General features: G+C 37.0%; 4 protein-coding genes across 13 annotated transcripts in view; all 4 read left to right on the plus strand.

Annotated features, from left to right (window-relative positions):
* Positions 1–4,994, plus strand: part of plekha6 (pleckstrin homology domain containing, family A member 6) — a 56,124-nt gene extending 51,130 nt beyond the window's left edge. For all 7 annotated transcript variants that reach the window (XM_060858084.1, XM_060858086.1, XM_060858087.1 and 4 more), the window contains 3 exons: positions 1,419–1,561; positions 2,436–2,540; positions 3,967–4,994. In XM_060858084.1, the coding sequence (XP_060714067.1) occupies positions 1,419–1,561; positions 2,436–2,530 (238 nt within the window). In that variant the 3' untranslated portion in view covers positions 2,531–2,540; positions 3,967–4,994. The remainder of the gene's footprint in view (positions 1–1,418; positions 1,562–2,435; positions 2,541–3,966) is intronic.
* A 4,736-nt stretch (positions 4,995–9,730) lies between these two features.
* On the plus strand, positions 9,731–13,917 carry golt1a (golgi transport 1A). Its single transcript, XM_060858113.1, has 5 exons — positions 9,731–9,906; positions 10,302–10,393; positions 11,688–11,866; positions 13,474–13,537; positions 13,632–13,917. Exons 1-5 carry the CDS (start codon positions 9,882–9,884, stop codon positions 13,668–13,670), a joined length of 399 nt encoding a protein of 132 aa, XP_060714096.1. The 5' UTR covers positions 9,731–9,881; the 3' UTR covers positions 13,671–13,917.
* A 188-nt stretch (positions 13,918–14,105) lies between these two features.
* kiss1 (KiSS-1 metastasis suppressor) lies at positions 14,106–16,936 on the plus strand. The gene is made up of 3 exons (XM_060858295.1): positions 14,106–14,436; positions 15,390–15,512; positions 16,586–16,936. Exons 2-3 carry the CDS (start codon positions 15,437–15,439, stop codon positions 16,828–16,830), a joined length of 321 nt encoding a protein of 106 aa, XP_060714278.1. The 5' UTR covers positions 14,106–14,436; positions 15,390–15,436; the 3' UTR covers positions 16,831–16,936.
* A 1,076-nt stretch (positions 16,937–18,012) lies between these two features.
* Positions 18,013–20,983, plus strand: LOC132838082 (uncharacterized G-patch domain protein DDB_G0278987-like). Of its 4 annotated transcripts, XM_060858208.1 has the most exons (6): positions 18,013–18,156; positions 18,274–18,295; positions 18,472–18,569; positions 19,560–19,682; positions 19,773–19,825; positions 20,211–20,983. In XM_060858208.1, the coding sequence occupies exons 1-6, from the start codon at positions 18,066–18,068 to the stop codon at positions 20,547–20,549; spliced, it is 726 nt and encodes a 241-aa protein (XP_060714191.1). In that variant the 5' UTR covers positions 18,013–18,065; the 3' UTR covers positions 20,550–20,983. The 4 variants fall into 4 exon arrangements, with proteins under 4 accessions (XP_060714191.1, XP_060714192.1, XP_060714194.1 ...); XM_060858209.1 differs by lacking the exon at positions 19,560–19,682; XM_060858211.1 differs by lacking the exon at positions 18,472–18,569.
* The last annotated feature ends 5,162 nt before the right edge of the window (positions 20,984–26,145 follow it).

Below are 26,145 nucleotides of genomic sequence, written 5' to 3' on the forward strand. Positions count from 1 at the left end.
AAACCTTCTAAGGACCGGTTTGCCTTTCCACCGGTTAGAGAGCCATCACAGAGCCGAGTCTGAAGTCACTGTATACGTGTCACGTTTCCCAGTAACGTTAGCGCAGCAGCGGCAAACATGAACACAACGATGGCGGATGTTACTTTACTGTTAATGCTCATGGTTTTGTGAACCTACATTAACATCCAAATGCAGCGAATCCAACGTGTATATGCAGCTCCATGTAATCTGTATAAACGGAGGTTGTAATTGAGAAAGTACATAACATTATTTTATCATTAACACAGAAAAAAGTTAGCCTTAGCATGTAGCTAACTACTTTCATGTGTGCTGATAATGTATCATATTGCGGTAAAGTAAAAGTGTATTAAACATTAGTATACTTAAGGTACATTATCAAATGCGCTAACAGTAGCCCCGCCCACAGCCCCTAAGGCAAGCGGTTCTTAAGTCTAAACCAGCAACGTTTTGGTGCTACTTAAGAACCACTTTTCCTGGTTCAGAGCCGGTGCTTTGGCAGTCGAAACAGAAAGAACTGGTTCTAAATTAGGCTCTGGCTCCGAACCAGCACTCAAACTGCCTCGGTGGAAAAGGGGCATAGTAGAGTTGACATATGATTGTGTTAAAAACATCCTGTGAGCTGTAGGCTGAAACACTTTGTTGATGAAAGAGATCAGAAAAGAAGTACCGGATTGGTTCCAGCTGACCGGAAGTCTACAGTAATTCAAATAATTACTCTTCACAACAGTGGAGAACAGAAAAGCATCTCAGACTGTATAAAACATCAGCCCTTGAGGTGGATGGGCAACTACAGCAGACAACAATATCAGTTTCCACCGCTGTCAGCCAAGAACACGAATCTGAGGCTGTCATGGGCACAGACTCACAAAAACCTGACAGCTGAAGAAGCTGAATTTCCAGAGTGATTTTTTTTCTAATCCTCAATAACCCATCCATATTGGGTGGGACTGTTCCCATGAATATATGCCATTCTTTTCTTTCTGCCATTCGTTGACCTCTCTGATCAACAAGGTTTTTTCACACACAGAACTGTTGCTCATATGAAGAGAAAATTCCCTAGAGATCAGCAGTTTCTGAAACTATGCCATGATCAATGACGGAAATCACAATTTTTCTACATTCTGGTCTTGATGTAAACACTACCTGAGGCTTTTGACATGGTTTGGTGTGATTTATTCTTTTTTTTTTCTTTGCTCTGCTGCAGCGTGATTGGCCTAATAGATAACTGCATGGATATGCAAATGTACAGGTTCCAAATAAAGTTGGTAGTGAGCGTGAATTGAAACTAGGTAGACTAGAAATTTCTAGGTCATAGGAGCTGAGGAACTGGATCATACAAACGATACCAAACTGCATACAGACAAATGTTGATAAACCAGATCTGTGTACCTCCCCAGCCTGCAGAATATTGTCCCGGTTTTGGACGGCCCTGTGGAAGCGCAGGCAAACCCTGAGAAGAAGCTGCAGGAACAGGAGAAACGTATCGAGATCTCCTGCGCTTTGGCAGCCGAGGCATCTCGCCGCTCCCGCCTGCTCTCTGGTGAGGAAGCCTGTCGTCCTGAGGAGCCTGAGCAACCCCTTTCTGACCTCTGACCCCTGTTTGACCCTTTGTGTCGATCACCAACCCTGTCCACTCTCACTGTCCCTCACTGTCTTAAAACTCATACTTCAGAGCTAAGGTGGCACACAGCATTTAGAGCAGACCTCTAAAAAGCTAAACTGCAAAATAAAACAAATATTGAAAAATAATACAGGCTTAATGTTTATTCATTGAAGTATTTTGTACAGATATTTTACAGCTACAAAATCTGAACTTCTGTCAGCTCTGCTCTGAAGTACTCTCTCTTCCCATGCAGAACTGAGTATAATGTCAAATCACAATAAAGTGAAGAGCTTAATCTTTTATAACTCAACTGACTTTTCTTAAGCCATTTATTTCACATGTACAAGACACACTCACATCATGTGTACATGCCAGACCATAAAAGATATTGTTAGGTAAAGTTAGAGCTCTTTTAGATTAGATCTTATCACAGACAAACAACTGAAGAGAAGCACCTCTCATGTTGCTGCGTTATATAATTTCTTATTTGAGCTCATTTTCCTTTAAAATATAATATCTTTGATTTGTAGACTTGTACACTCGATACCATTTCTCTACATTCACGCCGATGCTGAATCGCTCAGGATCATGAGTTCTGACTGTGTGGTTCAGCAACTTCTTTATCATTTTTGTTCCATTTCCTGGAGCTTTTTATGTCATGCTTTTTTTTATTCAGCAGTCTGACCTGTGGTCCTTTAAGAACATGCCAGACTACCTCTCTGTTCCACAACCCCTATTTATTTATTTATTTATTTATTTATTTATTTGTCGTGTGTGAATTTTCCCATCAATTCGTTCCATTGCATTGCAGCCCAGATCACCTTGAGTCCCCCCGCCTCCCCGACCAACCTGGCCCCTCCCCCTTCCTCTGGCTTCTCTGACTCCTCCCACATCATGAAGGTGTGAGCGTGTAAAGGTGAGTTGCGCTCACTGCACAAAGGCCCCTTGCCCTTACTTTATTCACTTCCCTTCTTCCCGTGTATTCCCTGTGTGCTCCAGTACTGTTTTAACACTCTTCCCTATGCTCTTGGCTGAAAAAAAAAACAGAAACAGAAAACAATTTGATTGACGACATTTAGGTTTCATGTAGTTTTCACATTACTATAGTATATAGAACTATATAAAAGCTATACAAACTGCGAGATCAGAGATATTTCTTCAGTTTGACTGATAAAACGGTATTGGAGTGCAGGGGTAAATTGCTCCTTTTGGCCTTGCTTTGCGCTTACTCTTTTTTTTAAGTGGGGCTTCTCTCAAACTTTTAGTACCTCACAGTACAGTTAGCAAAAGGAAAAGAAAGCTGGCAAATTCCTTAACATTGCAAAATAGTATGTGATGTTATTCCTAGCAAGATAAGAAGCAATTTGATTTTCAGCTATATATTTAGCACAGACACAGAGGTATATTTTAATGAAAACAAAGAGCAGGATTGATCCACCTATATCTCACAAACCTTCCAGTCAGCAGCGTATTGTCTTCACTCTGAGCCACCAGTGCACTTCTAGATATTCTTAGTCAGGCATGTCCTTTAAATGAACATCGCATAGACAATATTCACTCTCCAGCCACTTTAATATGAAACACATGTTCACCTGCTCAATTCTGCAATTAGCTAATCATGCGGCTGCAGATACAAGTCCAAAGAATCTGTTAATGTGTAAAATGTGAGTTCAGAGACCTAGTTGTTGATGCCAGAACAGGTGGTTTGAGTATAAAAAAAGCTGGTTTTCTTTTTCACACACAGAAGTCTCTAGAGTTTTAACAGAATTGTATGGGACAAAACCTTAAGTTTTGCAGGTGGAAACTTTGGCTTGTAAAGAGTGCTTGTTGGGTTTGAGCTCTAGTATCCTTCTTCCTTTCAACCTCTCATCCATAAGGCACGTCTGCTGTGCATCTGCTGCTCACTGGATCGTTTTCTTTTTCACACCATTCCATATAAACTCTAGAGACAGTTATGTGTGAAACTCACAGCTTATCAGCAGTTTCAGAAATACTCAAAGCAGCCTGATTTGGTACTAAAAATCTCTCGTGTCTGCATGATATTATGCTTTGTGCTGAGGCCACATGATTGGCTGATTGGACTAATAAAATGGACAATGTGCGTATAGGTTCTACAATCACACACACATACACACACACACAAACACACACACACAAAAGAAAAGATTACAGCCATTTTTGTTTTGCTATGACTGAATGTTTATGTGATGGTCAGGGAGCTTCTATAGCCTCTCAGGAGGTGTTTCTTTGCTCTTCTGTCTCTACATCTTGTTGTAAAATGCTAACACTTCACTTCCTGATTGTCATACTCAGTGTCATTTCTTCTCTTTAACTATTTTTAGCTCACGCGCTGGCTGCTGTCAAGTTCGATGGTGAACCCTTTTGAGAACGGCAAATAAACAACACACGAAAAGATTACTTATATTGTCCCATCTCCCCCAAACTGTGTATTTATCTCAGTTACTGACACACTAGGAGGGGGAAATACTACAAAACGTTTGGAAGTTGGAGATCTGAGGTTCGAGGGTGTGATCTCAAAGATGCGGTTCAGAGGTCGCTACAAAGATGAAGTCACATCCTGGGAGTGGGCCTCTCCTTTCTTTCTCCCTTTCCATGTAGGACCTAATGGCTGGACTTGTATGATGAAAACAACAGAAATTGTAACATAATGTAAGCTGCAAACTAGCCAGAAAGTGAGATTTGTTTACACAAAACAAACATCTGTAATGTGGTGTTATACTAATCCTGAAAAAACTGGCCAGACACAAGTGAAGACACAAGTACGTCAGTAACCGAATGACAACCGAGGAACAGAGATGATTTACAAGCTACAGTTTTACAGTAGAAAAAAGCCAGAGAGGAGACAGGAGGCAAATGGCGTGTCAGAGCAAGTAAAGAGCAAGGAAGCCCAGGACCACAGACAGGAAGTAGCACGTCCCAGAGTAACGACGAGAGGAAGTTGACCAAAATCAGCACATCTGTACTTGACCACAGAGGCTGAAGACTAACTTTATAAAAGCTTAGCATCCTAGATCTGCCAGATTCATCAGTGACCATAGACTGATGTCAAAACCTGTCTACAGTGAAAAGCAACCACAAGCGGAAGACAAAAAGAAAGCATCTCGTTGTGAAGCACTTGCATGGGCCCTCATTCCCTTTATTCCCTCATTTCAAAGGAGATCAAGACTCACTGTGACTCCATAAATCCTCTTTGTCTTTACTTTTTACGCTGAATAATAGGGCTTGATGGGAACACTGGATCCCAATCACCAACAGGCCGGTACCTTAGAGTTCTGTTTGCACCACAGGTTCCTTATGTATCAATAAACACAGCATATACAGTATATCAATAGACAGTGAATATATATATATATATATATATATATATATATATATATATATATATATATATATATATATATATATTACATTATATTAATTTAATTTGTAATCAAAGCCATCTTTATAATGCTTCATTTCTAGTATTTTAGTTACCAGACCTGGTACCTAAAATGTCCGTGTATGTGGGTAAAATGATTCTAATGAATTATGATTAGTAGGCTATAGAGTTCCTGTCGAAAAGTGCCCTTAGAATTGTAAGTCTGCTAGTTAAACAGTGTGTAATGGGGAGGGAGGGAGGAGGGGGAAAGGGGGTAGGACGGGGTCGGAGACGGCAGCTTGCATCTCAACGTGTAAAATCCCCTGTGAATATGGAGCCCAGTAGTGTAACACTGTGCCATTGGGTATTTTGTTTGTCTTCTCGTGCTTAGGCAAACATATCCGTTGTGTAAATATGGATCCTGTTTGATGGTGAATTAAAGAGTATTTTTGTATCACTGACGCAAAACTGACAAGGAGAAAGAAAAAAAAATGGCAGCTAGATTCTAGCGCATCACAAAGCGACAAACGATTTGCCAAAATGTACTTGTTTCTTGTTTTATGTTATTATTTAGCGTTTTGGTAAGCATCAGACATTATGAGACACTATGAAGCCAGACATAATGTAGACATTAGGCCATCTTTTTTTAAGTAAGATAAGTCACAGCTAGCGAGTGCACATGATTTCATGGGGATTTTCTCTTTCTCGCAGTCATTAGCACACGCAGTGCTTAACTCATTCATCTGATAACAGGAACAGAGATAAACATGATTAATGACCCAAAAATTGGATCATCAGTTTCACAAAGAAAGAAAAAAAAAAGTCCAAAAATTCTATTCAAAGTTCTATTTTTATTATTTCAAAGACAGGGACAAATAATGTCATCCAAATGCAGTACGTATTTTTCTAAACACATGGATATTTAATGAATTAGATGAAATTTGCTCGGCTACATTTCTAACAGAGAATTAAGAGTGTCTTGCATTTTTTTCATGGCAGGTTTAAGGCTGGCAAAGCTTTATTTTGTTACTCTAAAGCATGGTTTTTTTTGGGCGCCTTAGTTAAAGATAATCTTTAAGAACTTTATTTTTTATGGAACAGGAAGAAACGTGTCAGGAATCACACAAATGGCCAGAGCAGAGGGATCTAATATTTGAATTCAAAATGTAGCAAATAAGGCTAAAAAGGACTAAACATTGGTCTCTGTACATATGTTCAAACCAAATATAATCTGCCTAACAGTTACTGTTGCTACATGGAGTAAAATACAGAAAAAATGCTTGAACTATGCAAATCCATACAGTCGATATGCTTGCTTTAGAAATGCCCTCATGCAATAAAGTGAATGTATTTAAAAGGGATTTTGTCTGTGTTTGTGTTTGTACATAGCTATTTCACATAAACCTTTCTATATAACTAAGAGATGCTTAATATACTCTTTGATTGAGAATGTGAATTTATATGTTTTAAATAACAACTCTTTTTTTAACCAATATCAGAAAAGCATTAAGTAACACTGATAATCTGCAAGTTACATCTGGTTAATACGGCATTATGTTTCACCCTTTAAATGTAAAAGGTTTGTAAAAAATAGTATAAAAAAGTCTATAGAGCAACAGAATTTAGGATAATTGAAGTTCCACTCAAGTGATTTTGAGGTGATTATAATTGTGAGCACTACAGTATGTGTGACAGGTTTAAGATGCTTTTCGCATTGAGCCTCAGCGACAGATGTGTAATGTGCACTGCTGTCCACTAGAGGGAGCTTTTAGTGCATATATAAGTGAGCGTATGCTTTTCTGCGTTTGAATGAAGACGACTATAAATATCCACTCTGTATTTAACCAGAAAGTATTATGAGTCAAATAACTTTTTTGTTTTTTGACAATGGAACTTTTTTGGTATATAAGTTTAAAATTATATGACATGTCTGCCAATATTCTTGTGGCTGCTGAGTTTTCCCACTTGTTGCCATAGTACTACTGTTTACCAGTGTGGCATAATTACAGTTCCACTTGACAACGAATCTTGCTGCTAATCTTACAACGTTTTCTTGCTGCTAAAATGAAACATTCTTGAGTGCGATTTGGTGTTTTATATATATATATATGTGTGTGTGTGTGTGTGTGTGTGTGTGTGCGTGCGTGTTATGCCACGGATCAGACTGATATCTTCACTCCCATTGGTTGTTGCTGGACACGCCCACATCTAGCCAAGCTGTTGCACACGTGACATCAAGCATCTTCTGAGAGATTTCACACCCACAGGGCTGTCAAGTATCACGCATTGAGAGTGACAGTCACGCATTTCGGTCTTTTGTCACGTTCTCCTGACACACATCGTATTTCTCACGCAGAAAAAACTTTTTGACTATTTATCATATATTTAATAAGCCGCAGCGCCCAGAATGTATCAGTCCGCACCGCAGTTCTTAGTCGAGCCTGACACTTATCAGCCAATCAAAAAAAGAGGCTACACAATAGCCAGTCAGAAAATAGCACTATCTGGGCAAGATTTAACGCAACAACCAATGAAAAAAAACATTCATGTTCAGGGTATTTTGGATGGTCGGTTTGAACAAAACCTCAACACGAAACAGCTTGTCTCTGGACGGGACATTGTCCTCAATCATGACCCTAAACATGTCTGGATTTGAGCTGAACTGTTTTAAATGGGAGCAACATTACAAATGATAAAGGAGTCCAAAAAGGCAAACACTTACAATAAACACCAGTCTCTCTCTCTCTCTCTCTCTCTCTCTCTCTCTCTCTCTCTCTCTCTCTCTCTCTCTCTCTCTCTCTGATGAGCCCCCCCATGCCCATACCCAAGCCTCGCCCATGCCCTGCACCCACAACACAACAATGAAGCAGACTAATGTTTTAAAATGTTCTGCCATTAACAATTACAGTAAAAACGTGTCTAAGTGTGACTATAAATGCTGAAATAGCATCAGGGTTGCATATGAAACACATGATTTCATCACTCCACAGATTTCAGCTCAGAATCATCTTACATCGGGTTAAAAGCATGGGATTATATATATTATAAAAAATGAAAACAGAATTGTGAATACATGATGAAATATTGATGTCATAGTATTTATTATATTTTTTTAAAATAATCTAATAAATTATTTTTAGCCCTGAGGGAGGACTCAGATATCAGACCTCTGTGTTCATACTGTGTTCCTCGTGCAGTTTCTGACTGTCCATTAGTTCGAGGTTTGTCTCGTGTGGACATAGATTTCTGCCATATATATATTTTTTTTACTTTAACCAGGCATTGCATGGTGATCCGGTAAAATCCTCTCTCCTTCTGTTTTGCTGAAAATTACAGAAACACCTGTATTTCTGTGGAAATATTAATGACAGCTGGTTCCTCATCTGTCCATAATATTTTACTTCCAGCAGCAGCCATATTTTGAATAGCAGAAGAAGACCCAAGATGGTCTCAGCTCTGTTCACTTTAAAAGAGTCCAAGATTGTTTGGAGTGTTCACTTATGGGCACAAAATCTAGTGTAATCTCTGACCCATTAAAAGAATGAAGTGTGAAAACACCCTTAATATATCCCTAGTGAGCAAACTAGATTTGATGGTGGTGAGGAAGAATTCCCAGAGATATGAAGAAGAAACCGTAAGAGGAACCAAAGGGAAGCCATCCTCATCTGGGTGACACCAAAGAGTGTGATTCTAAAACATTTCTCTTCTGTAACTGTGTACTGTATGGACAAAAAGTGTAATTGTGTAAACAGGAAGTCTCTTGTTTAGTTATAAACTGTCCACTTATGGAGACTTAAGTGCAAAATAGATTCTTGGTGGTACTAAAACCTTCTGTTTATTTCCCATTTGAAATAAAAACTCAGATTTTCTATGTGGTCTCAGTATCATTTTATACCAATATAATAATTTTTTATATCATAATATAAACACATAAGCAAAAAGCTCTCTTTATATACTGATGTTGCATTTTGTGAGTTGCTTTCAGGAAGGATTTCTTCTGCTCGACTGAGCTTGTAGTTACAGTGTGGCTTTTTAATAGCTGATTTTGAAACTTGACAAAACCTCTAACACCATTCTAGTGGAGTTTTGTGTTTTCTATTAGTCTAACTGTATAACTGGAAAATTTGAATCATTGCATGTACAGTAATGTTTTGTTATGCAATCACATTATTCTCTTGAAGAGTGCCAACAATTATGGCGTTGACTGTAAATGGTAAATAGCTGTTTTCAAGGCATGAGCCCAAAACCATTAACCGTGTTCAAGCTCAGCAAAAGTTTTCCGTAAATTAGTTGTCTCTGCCATCTTTTTTATTTTTACTATTTGGTTTTGTTACTCAGTAAGCTGTATTGTCCTTATTAGGTGGAATGCATCATGCTGAGATGTTTCCTTGGGAAGCCCCAGAGGAAAGAACCACACGATTCCTACTTGTAGTGTCATATACAGTAACCAGGCTCTTATTGGTGCTGCTGAGTGTCTTCAGAGCACTGTGGTCGGGAGATTGAGCTCTTTCAACATACGTAATTCCATTACAATTTTTCAGGAACCTTGGTTTTAAGAGCAAATTAGCAGAAGGCTATTAGTGATAACAGCTTTAGTGTTAATGGAAGTCCTTTTGGAACGATTTCCCAAATTGAAGCGTAGCAATTGACAGAGCATATATGATTGTGTTGCACTATTGCTATATTAACTAGCTGCCATTAGAGTCTATGTGATCTTCATTTGTGTTACTTCATTTTTTTTGGCCTGGTTAATGTTTACTATATATTGTCTGACATCAGAGTTCAAAGGTCAGGCTGATATGAGAGGCACACGTAAGGAATAATGAGGAGCTGAAGAAGTGAGCAAATCTGTCAGGAAAGTGAAGCGTGGACAGCATCATGGTGGGAATCTCAGAGTTTCAAAGTGAGTGTTGTTTATTTCGTTCTTTATTTTAGAAGCCTGTGTACACTTTGTGTGTAGTGTGTTTGGTGTGTGAATAGAAATAAAGACACACTTTCCAATTTAGCTGTACTAACATTTCACTTTAATCTGCTACAAAATAAAGCCAGATAAATGAGTTGTTTTTTTGTTTGTTTGTTTTTTTGTTTGTTTTTTGTTTAAGCCATTTCAAATGAGATGAAAGAGTTTGTCAATCAGCTCTACATTCATTTCCAAGAGCTCTGGATCTCACACCATCCACACTGACATGCCTTACTTACAGTACATCTACAGGAAACAACATATTGGAAGAAAACTAAAACATGAAAATGTGTGATTTGAATATATTTTTTCTTCCCTGCTTACTAACATTGCTGCAGAGATCGGTGTGGGTTTGTCAGGCTTCGGCATATTCTTCCTGTTATTTGGAGTGTTGCTGTACTTTGACTCTGTCTTGCTGGCATTTGGTAACGTAAGTACTTTTTTTTAATCTAGACACTGCTCTTCTTCTGTAGACGTAAGACACATGGCTTAATGTGTGAAGATTAAAAGGAACACTTCTCTTTAAATCTTCTAGGTTTATTATTTGAAAAGCCTTTTAAGGACTGTGAGAGAATATGCTGGTTTGATGATATGCATATATATATATATATATATATATATATATATATATATATATATATATATATATATATATATATATATATATGTATGGAAGTTTAAAGTAAATACTGTTAATTTAAAATACTGAAACTCCATATTTTATGAAAAGTTTTTGTTTTTTCCCGGATTTTTTGTTTTCCACCCACAAAATGTGCCAGTAGGTGGACTGGATATGCCATATGTGCCCATAGGGGCCAATGAGTGTGTTAATGTATGTGTGCATGTGGTGTCCCTACAATTCCCAGTGAATGTCACTGAACATGAATAAATGAATGAATGAATGAATGAATGAATAGGAGGATGGATGGATGGATTGGACTGCTGTGAGTTGAACCACTTGGAGAATGTGGTGGTGGCTTTCAGTTCTCCATCAATAAATATTTGCCTTCGACAGGCTTAAGTACACTCATACTCATACTTGCATTAGTGTATTTAGTATTTGTACTAGTATTTTAGTATTTGTACTAGTTACTTAAAAGCTCCTGGTTACACAATTTCACTTGACTGAATACAGTTATAGAAGAATAATGATTAATAAACTTTACTCTTACTTTCCACTATTACCCAGATGATTATAGGCTCCCTTTGGTGTCTGATTCCTCTCACGGTTTCTTGCCACCGTTGCCTCTGGCTTGCTCATTAGGGATCATTTTAAATAAAAATTTTAAACTGTGTACTTTTTATTATGAATTTTTTATATTTTTGTTCAGCTGCTTTGAGACAGTGTTCATTGTTGAACGCGCTATACAAAGAAATTTGAACTGAATGAATAAATTCTTTTACAGTCCAAATGAAACTCATAAATCTCTGGCTCTAGTTAGATGGATTTTAATTTCACACCTCTCATGCAAACAATTCAAATAAAAAATTATCAAAAGTAGCTCTTTACCATATGTAGAATCCGGCACTGATACCTGAAATAATTCTTACTAATGGACGAGTTAGGACATGTATTAATAACAACTAATGAAGAGCTAACCTTAACTTATGAATTCATTTGTGAATAACAAGCACTTGCTATTTAATGTATTCTGTGGTAAGTGGTTATGTCACTGAGCACACAAACTCTGAATGTTCTTGATATAATCTGCCACGTTTCTCAGATCTTGTTCCTGACTGGTCTGGCCTTCATCATTGGCCTGAGAAGAACGGCTCACTTCTTCTTCCAGAGGCAAAAGCTCAGAGCTTCCTCCTTTTTCCTGGGTGGTGTGGCTTTAGTGGTGCTCCGATGGCCACGCATAGGCATGCTCGTGGAGAGTTACGGCTTTGTTCTTCTGTTTAAGTGAGTAATATTTGGTCAGTTGATTTTTAAAGAAGTGATATAAAGATGCAGCAATAACTAATTATTATTTGGGTTCTTTTTGTCTAAATTTAAAGTAGCTGTGTCAGGCAGTGACACTGTCTCTAGGTCTATCTGTTCAGTGCTCTAAATCTCTGTATGTTTATTTATGCTGCCTTCATGTGCTGTCAAATTCATCCCATTTCCCAGTTCTGAAGTGGTAATTACAAGTATGCTGTATTCACATGCTTTGTTGTTGAAAAGAACATGAAGCATGAAAGACACTAGGTCCATTCTTACACTTTCACTGACAACCTCAGCTCCATCACTCGACTTCATGGTCGTTCTCAACTAGAGATCTTTTCCATTTTTTTCATTAATCCCACACGCAGTTATTATACGGTATCTGCCTCTACTACTTTCGAAAGGTATAATAACAAACTAGTACTTTAATCCTAATAACTCAACCCTGTCCAGGCGGTGATACTAAGGAGGAATCCATGGTTGTATGTGTTATTTTTTTTTCCCCTGCAAGCTAAAATCTGACCATTCACATTCACCCACATGGCACTGACGTACCAGTACAAACTCTAGTATCAATCTCATGCTCTGACAAGTCTGACAAACATCCTAATTCAATATATAATGAATAGTGCACCTCATATTTATGGATTTGTATCCGTTTTGAAGACATTATCTGCTCATTCTGTGTCTGTATTTATATTCAGTTACATGCCACATCTATAACAACATTTATTTCAATTCAATTCAAATGTATTTGTATAGCGCTTTTAACAATAGACATTGTCTCATAGCAGCTTTACAAAATAAAAGAAATCTAAAACAAAAAGTTTAATATTATACGAAGATTAATATAATATAAAAATTCAAGATTAATATTAGACTTAGATTTAAATGTGTTTGTATTTATCCCCAATGAACAAGCCTGAGGTGACTGAGGCGACTGTGGTGAGGAAAGACCCCCTTAGATGGAAGAGGAAGAAACCTTGAGAAGAACCAGACTCAAAAGAGAACCTCATCCTCATTTGGGTGACAATGGAGGGTGTTATTATAAATATACAGTCTGAAAATTGTGTATTGATAAGAAGGTTGTTGTCCTCAAAGACCACATGGATTCGGAATCTCCTCTTTAAATGTCCAAATACATTATGAAGCGGAATCCAACAGGAGCTGGTACATTTCTGCATGCCTTAGGATCCTCACATTGTTGGCCTCATCTCAGTAAAGGTCCAAAATCTTCATGACATGGAACACAACTGGAGATAGTACAATCTCTGGATGCCTCCATGCTTCACCACAGTTTTTAGGAAGCATCTAATGTATAAGGAATCAATTCTATTTTGAATTCTGAAGTCAGTCTGCAAATTTTTTTTTTTCTACATTCTTAAATCCTGCTACAGACTTTTGTAATTTTTGTCTGTATACTGGTCGGCACAATCTTTATGTATGTCTCGTAGTGTATTGTATTGTCTGTTTCACTGCCTCTTGTCTGTTTTATCCCTAACCCTGTCTCTTGTCTTGTACTGTTTGCACAAGGTCGATGTAAGATTCAGTCAGTTTTGAATAAAATTCAGTCTTTTGTTTTTCAGGTCATTTTTCCCAATGGCTTTTGGATTTCTTGGAACAGTACTGAATATGCCGTTCCTCACTACAGTAAGAATATTAATAAGATGATATCCTTCAACCCTTACACAGTTAAGATGAATTTGATGACAGCAGTTTTGATTTTCCTTCCTTTCTGCTTTAGCTATTTAATTACTCAGGAAGCAGCTCTTCTATGGTGTAAGAGTTGTGACGGAGATACGGCACAGTGCACATGAGAACACCGGGATACAAGCGTAGATCCAAAGACCTGGCGTGTGGAGGCTTTCGTGTAACAAGAAACTAAAAAAAAACATCCTTGAAGGACACCATGAACTCACTGCTCAGTCCAGTGAGAAATGCATGTGTGTGTATGTGTGTATGGAATTGATCCTACTTTAAGAAGAATTTCATTTGTGTATTGTTTTGAATAAAGCATGTGTTTTTTTAAACCCTGCCCTTGATATTTTAATGCTTTGGAATACTTTGAGAAATTCAGATCACAGTTGTACAGTACAGTTAATTAACTATGAATGATGCCAAGCTGATGAGCTTCATTTCCTTCTCTCAGTAAGGTTCAGTATGCGTTTCTAAAGCTTGTTGACCTGCTCCAATTCTTCATCTCCATTTTGGAGGAGGATTTGTTCAGCATGGACTCTATGTCCTTTTTTTCTTTTGTTTTTTTAATTTAGATTTTAAAATCTCATTAAATTGAATTATTAGATGCTGATGGCAAATTCCATAAAGGTGCTTCATAAATCCAGTGACTGGTTGGCCAGGACCTCGAGAGCGAGAGAGACACAGTCAGATCAGAGAGTGTTACTGGGGTCTCACCAACGGCCTGCTGGGAAACTCGTGACGCAGGATCGTTTGGAGTATAAAGAGGGGTTCGGAGAGTAATACAGGGAGTGTGTTGTGTATTACAGAGTCCCGTATTCACTGCACATCCAGAGCTGAGGACGTTCGTACAGGTGTGTTATTTACAGTTTTGCTCATGATGCGCTCTCTTACAAGGCTTGGTTATTCTTATAATGCTTTGACTACAAATCTGTGTGTAATGGCATGTATGTATCTGTGTGTGTGTGTGTGTGTGTGTGTGTGTGTGTGTGTAGGCACCATGGTGGTGTTATGTGGGTGCATTTTGTATTTCGCAAGTAAAAAAAGAAGTGAACTGGTTTTAATGGGAATTGAACCAAACTACTGAAAGAAGTTCGAAGCAGATAAAAGGAATTCATTGAATTATTTACTCTATTATCAGCTGCTCTTTAGTGTTATTATAAAAATAACTGATAGTACTGACTACTGACAATAAGTATAATATTATTGCAAAAAAAAAAATTATCTTATTTGGCTTTTCAAAAATTTTTAATATATATGAATAACATTTTAACATATTAATAGATTTTAAAAGACCCTTAACATGGTCACATCATCACAGCTGCAGTGTCAGGTGTAACCTTTCAGCTTCAGACCTCGGCAGGAAAAGGTGACGTCATTGATAGTCTTTGATGGTGTTTGTTGTTTTTGAAGTGTGTGTGTGTGTGTGGGTGTGTGTGTGTGTCTGTCTGTCTGTCAGTGTGCATTTTATATCTTGGTGCTTATAAAAGATTTGTTACTGAAGTCAAGGATTTGACTGATTTTAGATTACATTTTGTGTGTGTGTTTTTTAAAAAAATACAATTAAAAAACTGCGCGCACACACACACACACACACACACACACACACACACACACATACAACACACACATACAATACACAGATAATAAAATTCCACCCTCTTGTCTAATTGCTTCAGATCACAGTTAAAGAGATCTTGTATCTGAAATTCAGCTCAGTGTTGATTAACATTAACTTTGACACTTGTGGATGTTTCTTTGTGGCTGCTTCCTGTATTCAGGCTGTGATTATTATATTTCCTCCCAGACACAGTGCAGAGATTTTCCTTCTGGGAACTGTGGAGACTACTAGAAATGCTTCTGCTTGCAGTGATACTCCTGTTATCAGTTAGACTTGGTGAGAGCAATCCCACAAGAGAGTACACTGAAGGTATTACACAATGAACAGACACGCTGTATTATCTCATGAGATATACCTCACCATCACAACATCAAAGTTTGAAAGATTTTGGAATATCTCAAGCATTACATTTACATTCAGAGACGGTGATTTTGCTGATGTCCAACCAAAGCCTTGAAAATCTTACTTAAGGTGTTTTTTACACTTATAGCAATGTGCAGCCTAGCAAAGGCAAATAAAGAAAAGGATAAAAAAAATCCAAATATAAGATAACAAAACACAAAACCATGTTTGATTTTTTTTTCTGTTCAGCAGTTTGAAATGGACAAATATATCTCTTACAATTATTGTAAGAGAGTGGGCTGTGTTGAACAGCCGAATGATTCACAGGAAATGAAACCACATGAGTCAAAAGTTAAAGAGGTGAAGTAAAGCACTTCAGCAGGGTCAGGATCGAGTCGTTAATATGATTTGCTTTAAAATGGTGAGCCGCATATCAGTTTTTAAATGCTGATATTCAATTCGCCATGAATATATAGCCTATACATCCACAGGGAAGTGATCGCTCAGTGGTTAAGGCATTGGATTACTAATTAGAAGGCTGAGAGTTCAATTCCCAGGACCACAAAGCTACCACTGCTGGGCCCTTGAGCAAGGCCCTTAACCCTCAGTTACTTAGCTGTATAAAATTAGATTAAATGAAAGACGCTTTGGATAAGGATGTCTACCAAATGCCAGAAATGTAAATGTCAGTCATTCTGAATTAAACTGTAATCTTAAGGCGTGTAATTCAGTTTCATAAACCAGTATGCGTGTAATATATAAAAGCATACATTTAGTATACTATTATATTCACTCATTGTCCTCTTTATTAGGAATACCTGTACACCTGCATTGAATCATGCAATTACCTAATCAATCAATTGTGTTTCTGTGAGTCTGTACCTCATAAGAGTGGAATCCAGTGGGTTCTTCTGCTGTTATAACTCATCAGCCTTAAGCTTCTCGAGCTTAAGCGTAATCTTTTCTGCTCACCACAGCTGAAACTTTAGTCTCCCTGACATCCAAAATGTCCCTTAGACCTCCTTCCTTTGTTCCTGTAGATGAGACTCCAGAGGATCGAGTGCTTGAAGTTTTGCAGAGAATCGCTGCACGGCCCACACACAAACCTCTGGCGTCCAAACACTCGTCTCACCTCTTCATGGACATGTCCGACCCATGGCTAAAGCCACGATTTCCCAGCAGTTCATGGTGGTGGTACATTGAAAAGCCTCATGCTGAAACCAAGAGGAGGCAGAATCTAGCCTCATATAATCTGAATTCATTTGGCCTTCGCTATGGGAAGTGAGATCAGGCCATGGATACAGCAGGGATTCTGCTTACAAATATTAAACTGTTATATCATTGTTTTCTGATGCATCCTTAATTATATTAGGCTTAAAAAATGTGCACAATTTATCTCATTTGTCACTTCTGACAGCTGCTTATAGATGGATGTAGTGAATAAATCTTCTATACATATCATAAAAACTTTATAATCTTTGATAAAATCCTGTGTGAGTATTTTTACTGTTTCATTTACCACGTATGCATTATAGTGTATATCTGATGACCGATAGTATTACACACTCTTTTTCTTCCAGGGCATTTATTTTGGCCTAATTCCTGACAGGATGACAAAACTTGTTTCAGGGGTGAAATAATTGATCATTTCTAAACTACTGTATAAACTATTATAGTTCAGGGCAAATAAGTTCATTCATTCTTTCATTCATCTTCAGTAACTACTTTATCTCGTCAGGGTTACCATAGACCCCAGTTCACTTCAGGCAGGTGGTGTGGGGGGTGTGCAGGGGAAGGAAACCATTGAACCCAGAGCAAACCCAGAACCTGAGCTCAGGATCTATCTGAGAATCCCTGATCTGATTGAAGCCTGGCAACGGCGTTCTGTTTAAACATTACAAAGTAATTATAGCTCAGTAGCTACTACCTTCAGTTTGTGTAGCATGAACCATCTAAAAAAGAAAAGATCTCCAAAGTCCTCACAATAGCAAGCTGATTCATCAGTCATGTGGCATTAAATCTACATGATAATAAACACACATATTTTATATATTATATTATATAGCAATATGTATCTGTTAACAAACTTGCTAACATCTGCACAATCAATTTTAATAGTCAGTGATTCATGTTAATGTGAGTTTAAAATACTGTTAGTGATATAGTTTTTAAGGTTTTCATGGTATCTAATAACTTTCTTTGTATGACGCTGTCTTATAGTAACTGGCTACAATTTTTTTTATTATTCTTTTCAGCTTAAATGGTAAATATGTTTCTTTTTCTAGCTGTTTATTATTCTGTATATTATTTGCTAATTCTATAATTCTGTATCACTTAATTTTATCATATAAAATCAGATATTTGTAGAATACAGTACATGCGGCTGACGAGAATATTAAGGAGGGAGGAAACCCTTATATAAAGCGAAGCCCCACTATATAGTGCAGTCTTTTTTTTTCCTGTTACCCGCCTGAGCTTGTCTCACCACGAGTTTCCACTGAGTATACTGTAGCATTGAACATGTCTGTTTCTTTTAACGGTACAAACATTTCTAAAACTACAAGTCAGATGAATGTCATGAATGACAGTAATGGAGAAGGAGCTAGACAAGGTAAAGCTATATTTCTATGAATGTTATACATTTATAATTGAGTGTATTATTTTGGCTAAAGTTTTGTTACAAATTTCTAAAATACACACGCTTTTTTTCATACTGACTTCAAATTAGGGAACCATGGGAACATGTTTTAGTAAGTAAAATAATAAATCCTTGCTTATTAATAGCTTTTTATGTAAACAACATTGATTTAGAGGTGCATGATATTTATCATTCATGTATTTAATTGAGTAAAGATCCTTAATTATTATAGGATTTTAATCCTAATTGTTTTTAACTGCTTGATTGTGGATTTATGTCGAATTTCAGCACGGTGCCCTTACTGTATTGTGTCATTTGTCTCCTTACCCTCATAATGGTTCTTCTACTGATCATATTGCTCAAAAATTACTGCAAAAACTGCACAGGTGAGTAACAAACTTGAACTGAATACTTCTGATACTTTTATCGTGACTGTTAAAATACTAATATTTATTTATTTATTTTTTTGCTAAAATATCTTGAAATTTATTCAGAAGTATCTAAAAATCTCTGACCTACTGACTGAACTCTGATGAATCACATAAATAAATATACACACTTTAATAATAATAATAATAATAATAATAATAATAATAATAATCATAATAATAATAATAATAATCATAATAATAATAATAAGAAGAAGAAGAAGAAGAAGAAGAAGGAAAAAAGACTAGAGTGGCATAATGCAGAATTGCGAGTATTAACAATGTTGAAACTATATTTGCTATAAAATTTTAATCAGGAAAAAACAAGCAAAAAAAACAAAACAATAAAACAACAATAAATCTTTGTGCATTTATAAATGTCCAGTAATGTTCATGGTCCTGCTTACTATTCATTTAGTTTCTATTTATTTATATATTTTGTTTTGTTCCTTCACTTTTCTTCAAGTCTTATCCCTTCGGCTGAAGCACTTGAAGACGATTGTACTATTTAATCAAGTCAATACTGATCATGTTATTTTTTAATTAAAAATGTATTCACGTAGTAAAGAATACAAAACAGAAGCCTTAGAACCCTGGATCTCACTAAATATCTATTTTTGCACATGTATAATTCAGAATATGTTCTCAAGCATAATAGTGGGACTTGTAGTGTTAATAATATAGACCTCAATTACTGAGATAAGATTCAATAATTTACATATTTAATATTTATTGATTAGCTACATTTAGAGTATTAAAAAAATTAATTTAACCAGAATGTTAGAAATTAAATACTCCAGTAGAACAAGAAATTACAGTATTAATTAGTTATATTAGTTATAGTATTAATTAATTAGAAGGATTAAATATATGAAAAGAGAATGAAATAATTAAATAGAATTAAATAAAAAAAACAAAGCTGATGGTTTAAATTTGTGGCACTTTCAGTTAACAAGCCAGAGTCCAGCATCGAAGGAGGCACTTTTCGCATGAGTGATATCGGTCATAACCCGGACCTCGAAAATCCTACAAACAACATTGTCAATGATTTAAACAATTTACAATCCTACAGTAAGGATAATTCTACAGATTCTGTGCAATTGCTATATTTATACCATGTAGTATTGTTTTATATAAACCATCTTTTATTTTGTCTTAAAGCTGCATGCAGTGATGATTCATCCTCTACTAGTTCTGACAGCTTGTCCCCACCAGTATGTATTATTATTATTATTATTATTATTATTATTATTATTATTATTATTATTATAGAAGTAGTGTCACACTCTGTAAAATGGTCTTAGCAAGTAAAAATATTTTGAATATGCAAAAATGATTCTTATCATGTCTTCATTCATATATATATATGACATATATACACGCATATCCTGAATATATATATATATACACGTATATATATATATATATATATATATATATATATATATATATATATATATATATATATATATATATATATATATATATATCTTCAGGATATGCATATTTTAATGACATTTTTCAATGCAATATTAAAGATAGTAAAGATTTATGATCATCCACTATATACTGTGTCATGTCTGCTCACATTTCTTTCAGTATGAAGATAAACATGACAACAATAACCAGCATTACATGAGTTTGAAAACCAGCCTTCAAAATCCAGAGTATGAAAATGTTCTTGAAGGCAAATCCACCAGAACTCTAAATTGTGAAAACAAGAAGGCAAAGAAAAGCAGAGACTATGTGAACATCGAAGAACAAAAGAATATGCCTTTAACTCAGGGCAGGAAAAGCAAATGCGAGAGGCAACAAGGAGACGAGGAGGAGAGTCAAACCAGCAGCGAGAGCAGCAGCGACGAGAGTGAAGAAGATTCTGTAAATTACACCATGGTTGTGTTTAAAGAACCTCCAAATGTAGTCCAAAGAAAGCAGTAAAGCTGGATTTACTGCTGGATTTACTTTTTTTTTACTGAATTCTGTCCATGCAGTCCATAATCATGACATAAAGACTTCAAAACATGATCTAAAATAAGTGCTTTATTTTCAGAGCTGGTTTGATTTGTCAGGTGATTATGTACATGAGGTATAAAGTGATTTCTACCATATAAGGCAAAAGAAAATGAAGAATTATTTTTATGATCTGATGAACGTACCCTGTGGTACTGATTATTATCATACCTATAATATCCTGTTAGGAAGGAACTGCTATGTGCAGTTCAGCAGGGTGGCAGGATAAAAGGCTTATTTTCGGTTTCTGTGTTTCTGTGTGTTAGTCATTAATCTTCTTAATACACTGTGAGTTTTTTTGTATGTAAACTTTACAGTTTCATTTAGTCAAAATTCTTATTGCAATAAAATTCTGACCTTGATGTTGATGATTTAACAAATATATGTACCATTTTGTTTTAGTTATTTATGTTGGATTTTTGAATTCTTCTGAATTTCTTTGGATATTTGTTTTGGGGGTTTTAATCTCAGCAGTTATTTATTTATTTTTTTACTTTTATTGTCAGGGGTCTGATATTTAATTTATGATTGCTGGGAAAATAAACAGTAGTTAGGTGAGGGTTAAGGGCCTTTCTCTCAGCCTAACATGGCCAACATTGTAGTAGTGATGATTGAACATTCTGATCAGTAGCCCAATATATGTACAGTATCCCACAGAAGTGAGTACACCACTCACATTTTTGTAAATATTTTATTATATCTTTTTATATGGCAACACTGAAGAATTGACACTATGCTAAAGTAGTGAGTGTAAAGCTTGTATAACAGTGTAAATATGCTGTCCCCTCAAGATAACTCAACACACAGCCATTGATGTCTAAACTGCTGACCACAAAAGTGAGTACACAAAGTGAAAATGTCCAAATTGGGCCCAAAGTGTCAATATATTGTGTGGCCACCATTTTTTTCCAGCACTGCCTTAACCCTCTTGGGCATGGAGTTCACCAGAGCGTCACAGGTTGCCACTGGAGTCCTCTTCCACTCCTCCCTGACGACATCACTGAGCTGCTGGATGTTAGAGACCTTGCGCTCCTCCACCTTCCATTTAAGGATGCCTCACAGATGTTCAGTAGGGTTTAGGTTTGGAGACATGCTTGGCCAGTCCATCACCTTTACCCTCAGCTTCTTTAGCAAGGCAGTGGTTGTCTTGGATGTGTGTTTGGGGTTGTTATCATGTTGGAAGACTACTCAACGGCCCAGTCTCCGAAGGGAGGGGATCATGCTCTGCTTGCACTCTGCTTGTACTCTACTTGTGATTATACTGTACACATTACATGTTGGCATTCATGGTTCCCTCAATGAACTGTAGCTCCCCAGTGCTGGCAGCACTCATGCAGCCCCAGACCATGACACTTCCACCACCATGCTTGACTACAGGCAAGACACACTTGCCTTTGTACTCCTCACCTGGTTGCTGCCACACACACTTGACACCATCTGAACCAAATAAGTTTATCTTGGTCTCATCTGCTTGTCTTCAGGAAACTGTTTGCAGGCTTTCTTGTGCATCATCTTTAGAAGAGGCTTCCTTCTGGGGTGATGCCATGCAGACCAATTTGATGCAGTGTGCTGCGTATGGTCTGAGCACTGACAGGCTGCTCCCACAACCCTACAACCTCTGCAGCAATGCTGGCAGCATTCATACGTCTCTTTCCCATTTCACAACCTCTGGATATGACGCTGACAACATGCACTCAACTTCTTTGGTTGACCATGACTAGGCCTGTTCTGAGTGGAACCTGTCCTGCTAAACCGCTGTATGGACTTGTCCACCATGCTGAAGCTCCATTTCAGGGTCTTGGCAATCTTCTTATAGCCTACGCCATCTTTATGTAGAGCAACAATTCTTTTTTTCAGATACTCATTCTGAAAAACTCGCTCGTTCATTGTCATGAGGTGCCATGTTGAACTTCCAGTGACCAGCATGAGAGAGTGAGAGTGATAACCCCAAATTTAACACACCCGCACCACAGTCACACCTGAGACCTTGTATCACTAACGAGTCACATGACACCAGGGAGAGAAAATGGTTGATTGGGCCCAATTTGGACATTTTCACTTGGGGTGTATCCACTTTTGTGGCCAGCAGTTTAGACATTAATGTGTTGAGTTATTTTAACGGGACAGCCAATTTACACTGTTATAAAAGCTGTACACTCACTACTTTACATTGTAGCACAGTTTCATTTCTTCAGTGTTGTCTTATGAAAAGATATAAGATATTTACAAAAATATGAGTGGTGTACTCACTTCTGTGGGATACTGTACATATATTGGGCTACTTATCAAAATGTTGAAACATCAGTACTACAATGTTGGCTCTGCTAGGCTGAGAGAATATATACTGTATATTCCCACATTTGGAGTGATCTCTTTCAGCAGGATAACATACCTGCCACAATGCAAGTATTGTTCAGCAGTGGTTTTAGGAACATAACAAAGAGTTTAAAGTGCCTACAAAATCCTCAGATCTCAATCAGTACGAGCTTCTGTGGAATGTTCTGGACAAATGTCTGAATCCATAGAGGCCTAACTTCACATCTTACAGGATTTACTGCATCACTGTGCCAGATAGATACCACAGTACAACCTTCAGAGGTCTGGCCACGACTCAGTGGCTCAGAGCCGTTATAGCAACACCTACACTGTACACCAGAACCTACAATGAAGTCAGCAGGTGTTTTTAAAGTAGTGTGTGTGTGTGTGCAGACTCAAGCAAACAAAAACTCAATTTCTTTTTCTTTAGTGGGTTAGTAAAATTAAAGGCCTGTTTAAATCTACATATTATATAATTTTTAAGTTAATTTTAAGTTAATGTTAACAGTAGAGAGCACAATAGACAACTCAACTGCCTCTATCAATCTATCTATCTATCTATCTATCTATCTATCTATCTATCTATCTATCTATCTATCTATCTATCTATCTATCTATCTATTTATAGAAATTGTGCTGGGACCATTTTATTTTTTACAGACACAGGGATGTCATGTTCGGTTTCATTTCCTGCTATGAAAGGAAATGAAGGAATTTTCAATTCTACAGCATTTCTTTACAAGTGAAATACGACTGTGTCAGTTTAACTTGAAAAAAGGGGGGCTCTACCATCGTCGTGTCAGTTTGGGTTGTTTGTTTTTTTCCATTGCAGAAGACCACAAGACCGCATGTTAGCGTAGGAGGCCAGAATGACACCGCAGCTAGATAATAAAGTGCTCTCAGGTCTTTAGAAATGTATTAGTTTATATACTATATACTATGTTAATTGTTTTTGTTGTGTTGGACTATTTGGTTGTGCTGGACACGTTTTACATTAACCTATGACATGGGATTATCATGTAAATTTGCACTTAGCAGATTGCTTTATCCAGAGAAACTTTCAAAGTAAAACAGCCTCCAATCAAGCAAACGGATTGTGGTTTATACTTTAATGTGTTCTGAATCTCAGGAGTATATCCAGATTATCAATGTTATAGCACCCGATATGCATCCAAAACAGATTTCATTGAAAAGCTCAAACTACTGCAACAGCAAGTTTACATGAATCCATCTCTGTAAGCCAGCGAACAAAAAGAATTTACAGAATTTAATTTACAGAAAGAAATAATTTATTTTATTTCCATTTTATTGACAATTAAACTCTAAAAGATGTTTTGTTTTGAAAAGTGCATTTTATATATTTTTCATTTTAATAACATCAGTCTGTTCCTCTTGATGCACTCGACACGTACCGGTCATGCGATACCAAAAATTAAGCCCGCAAACTAGCTGGTTAAAAAAAATGGGTAAAAAAACACAAACATCTCTGGAGAACTACTTTGCAAAGGGGAAATGGCCCAATGATGAGACAGAAGAAGAGCCTACGACTGTGAAGAAAAAGAAAGCTACATTTAATAGAAAATATCAGGAGTCATACTTAAAACACAGGTTTATTCTAACAGGTGATTATGATGCACTAAGCCCTCTCTGTATAATATGTAGCGGTAGACTGTCAAATGAGGCAATGAAGCCTTCAAAACTGCTTCGGCACCTGTAGATCAAGCATCCTGCATTAAAAGACAAGCCTTTGGAGTTTTCTGAAAGTAAAAAATGCAACCAAGAAGGACAGAAGCAATTACTGAAGGTCACCATATCAACAAACGGGAGTGTGCTAAGAGTTCAGGGTTCGCACTGATTCTCCATTATTGGCGAGTGCTTTTTTTATGCACTTTGTGTTTGTTATTATGCTCGTTGTATAATTTTATACTAGCACCTGCTAGCCCCTCTCCAACTAGGTTTCATTTATCTTTCATGGATATCATGGATGGTGTAACCTGAAATTGCACATGTGAACTCATATGTACACGTTTTACATCTCATGTTAGTCCTCTTCTTTAGACACTGTTGTGTGTGTGTGAATAATCCAATTACATCAGCAGTTTCTGAAATATTCAAACCAGCCCATCTGGAACCAACCATGCCAAAGTTACAGAGATCACATTTTTCCCCAATTTGTGTACACTCGCACATACAAGCAGTTATCAAATCAGCCAATTATATCCCAGGAGTGCAATGCAAAAAAAATATACAGATACAGATCAAGCGCTTTGGTTAATGTTCAGAATTGTACATCAGGATGAAGAAAAAGTGTGATCTCTGTGACCTGTGTCATGACATGACATGGTTTTTGATACTAGATGAACTGGATTGAGTATTTCATAACCTGTTCTCCTGGAATTTTAACCCACAATACACTCTAGAGTTGACACAGAATGGAGCAAAAAGCACTGAGTGAGTGAGAGCTCTGTGGGTGGAAACACCTAAGTCATAAGAGGGGTCAGAGAAAAATTGCCAGATTGGTTCAAGTTGCCAGGAGAGACATAGTACCACAAGTAATCACACTTTATGTCTGTAGAGGGCAGAAGAGTATCTCAGCATGTACAAAACACTGAACCTTGAAGTAGATGGGTTACAAAAGCAGAAAACCACACTAACGCCTGTCAACAAAAATCACGAAATTTGAGGCTATCACGGGCACAAACACCAGCCCTGGGGAATTTCCATGCTTATTGATCTAGTGGATGATGTCTTGTTGCTAATCTGTCTAGGGTCTGTTAGACAGAAAGTCTAAGTTGCAGTTCAGATGCAGCTGGAACAGCTGCTGAACTGTAGCCAAGGAACATCCTGTTTTTTCTTTTCTCAATGTGTGTGCAGAGAAAGTGATTCATTCACTGAGTAGATGTGGCAAACTGAAACTAAAAGTCGTTTTGTGAGATTCTGTTGAGTCTCGCACATATTTTGTCATAAAACAAATATTGGTATATGCCTAGAGTCATTCATACATGAAACACAGTGTGTGCTTTTAGTGTGAGCAATCTTCAACTTGGTTGTATTCTGCATCAATTATACTGTATGTGTTTTCTCTTTAAAGTCTGTGCCAAATGAACAAATGTCCTGGATAATGAATGATTATTTTACACTATGTAAGAAACTTACAGTACTGTTTACAGTGTTGACACATGCAGATAAATGGGTCATTGTGGTTTCC

Source organism: Tachysurus vachellii, chromosome 22 (genome assembly GCF_030014155.1).
Source record: "Tachysurus vachellii isolate PV-2020 chromosome 22, HZAU_Pvac_v1, whole genome shotgun sequence".
NCBI lineage: Eukaryota > Metazoa > Chordata > Actinopteri > Siluriformes > Bagridae > Tachysurus > Tachysurus vachellii.

What these genes read in the sequence shown, in the direction of transcription:
- golt1a (XM_060858113.1), top strand. Translation starts at nt 9,882, where the DNA reads ATGGTGGGAATCTCAGAGTTTCAAA. An exon ending in GGGAATCTCAGAGTTTCAAA is followed by an intron (nt 9,907 to 10,301) that starts GTGAGTGTTGTT and finishes ACATTGCTGCAG; the next exon opens with AGATCGGTGTGGGTTTGTCA. An exon ending in ATATGCCGTTCCTCACTACA is followed by an intron (nt 13,538 to 13,631) that starts GTAAGAATATTA and finishes TTTCTGCTTTAG; the next exon opens with CTATTTAATTACTCAGGAAG.
- kiss1 (XM_060858295.1), top strand. Translation starts at nt 15,437, where the DNA reads ATGCTTCTGCTTGCAGTGATACTCCTGTTATCAGTTAGACTTGGTGAG. An exon ending in CACAAGAGAGTACACTGAAG is followed by an intron (nt 15,513 to 16,585) that starts GTATTACACAAT and finishes TTGTTCCTGTAG; the next exon opens with ATGAGACTCCAGAGGATCGA.
- LOC132838082 (XM_060858208.1), top strand. Translation starts at nt 18,066, where the DNA reads ATGTCTGTTTCTTTTAACGGTACAAACATTTCTAAAACTACAAGTCAG. An exon ending in TGGAGAAGGAGCTAGACAAG is followed by an intron (nt 18,157 to 18,273) that starts GTAAAGCTATAT and finishes ACTTCAAATTAG; the next exon opens with GGAACCATGGGAACATGTTT. An exon ending in AAACAATTTACAATCCTACA is followed by an intron (nt 19,683 to 19,772) that starts GTAAGGATAATT and finishes TTTGTCTTAAAG; the next exon opens with CTGCATGCAGTGATGATTCA.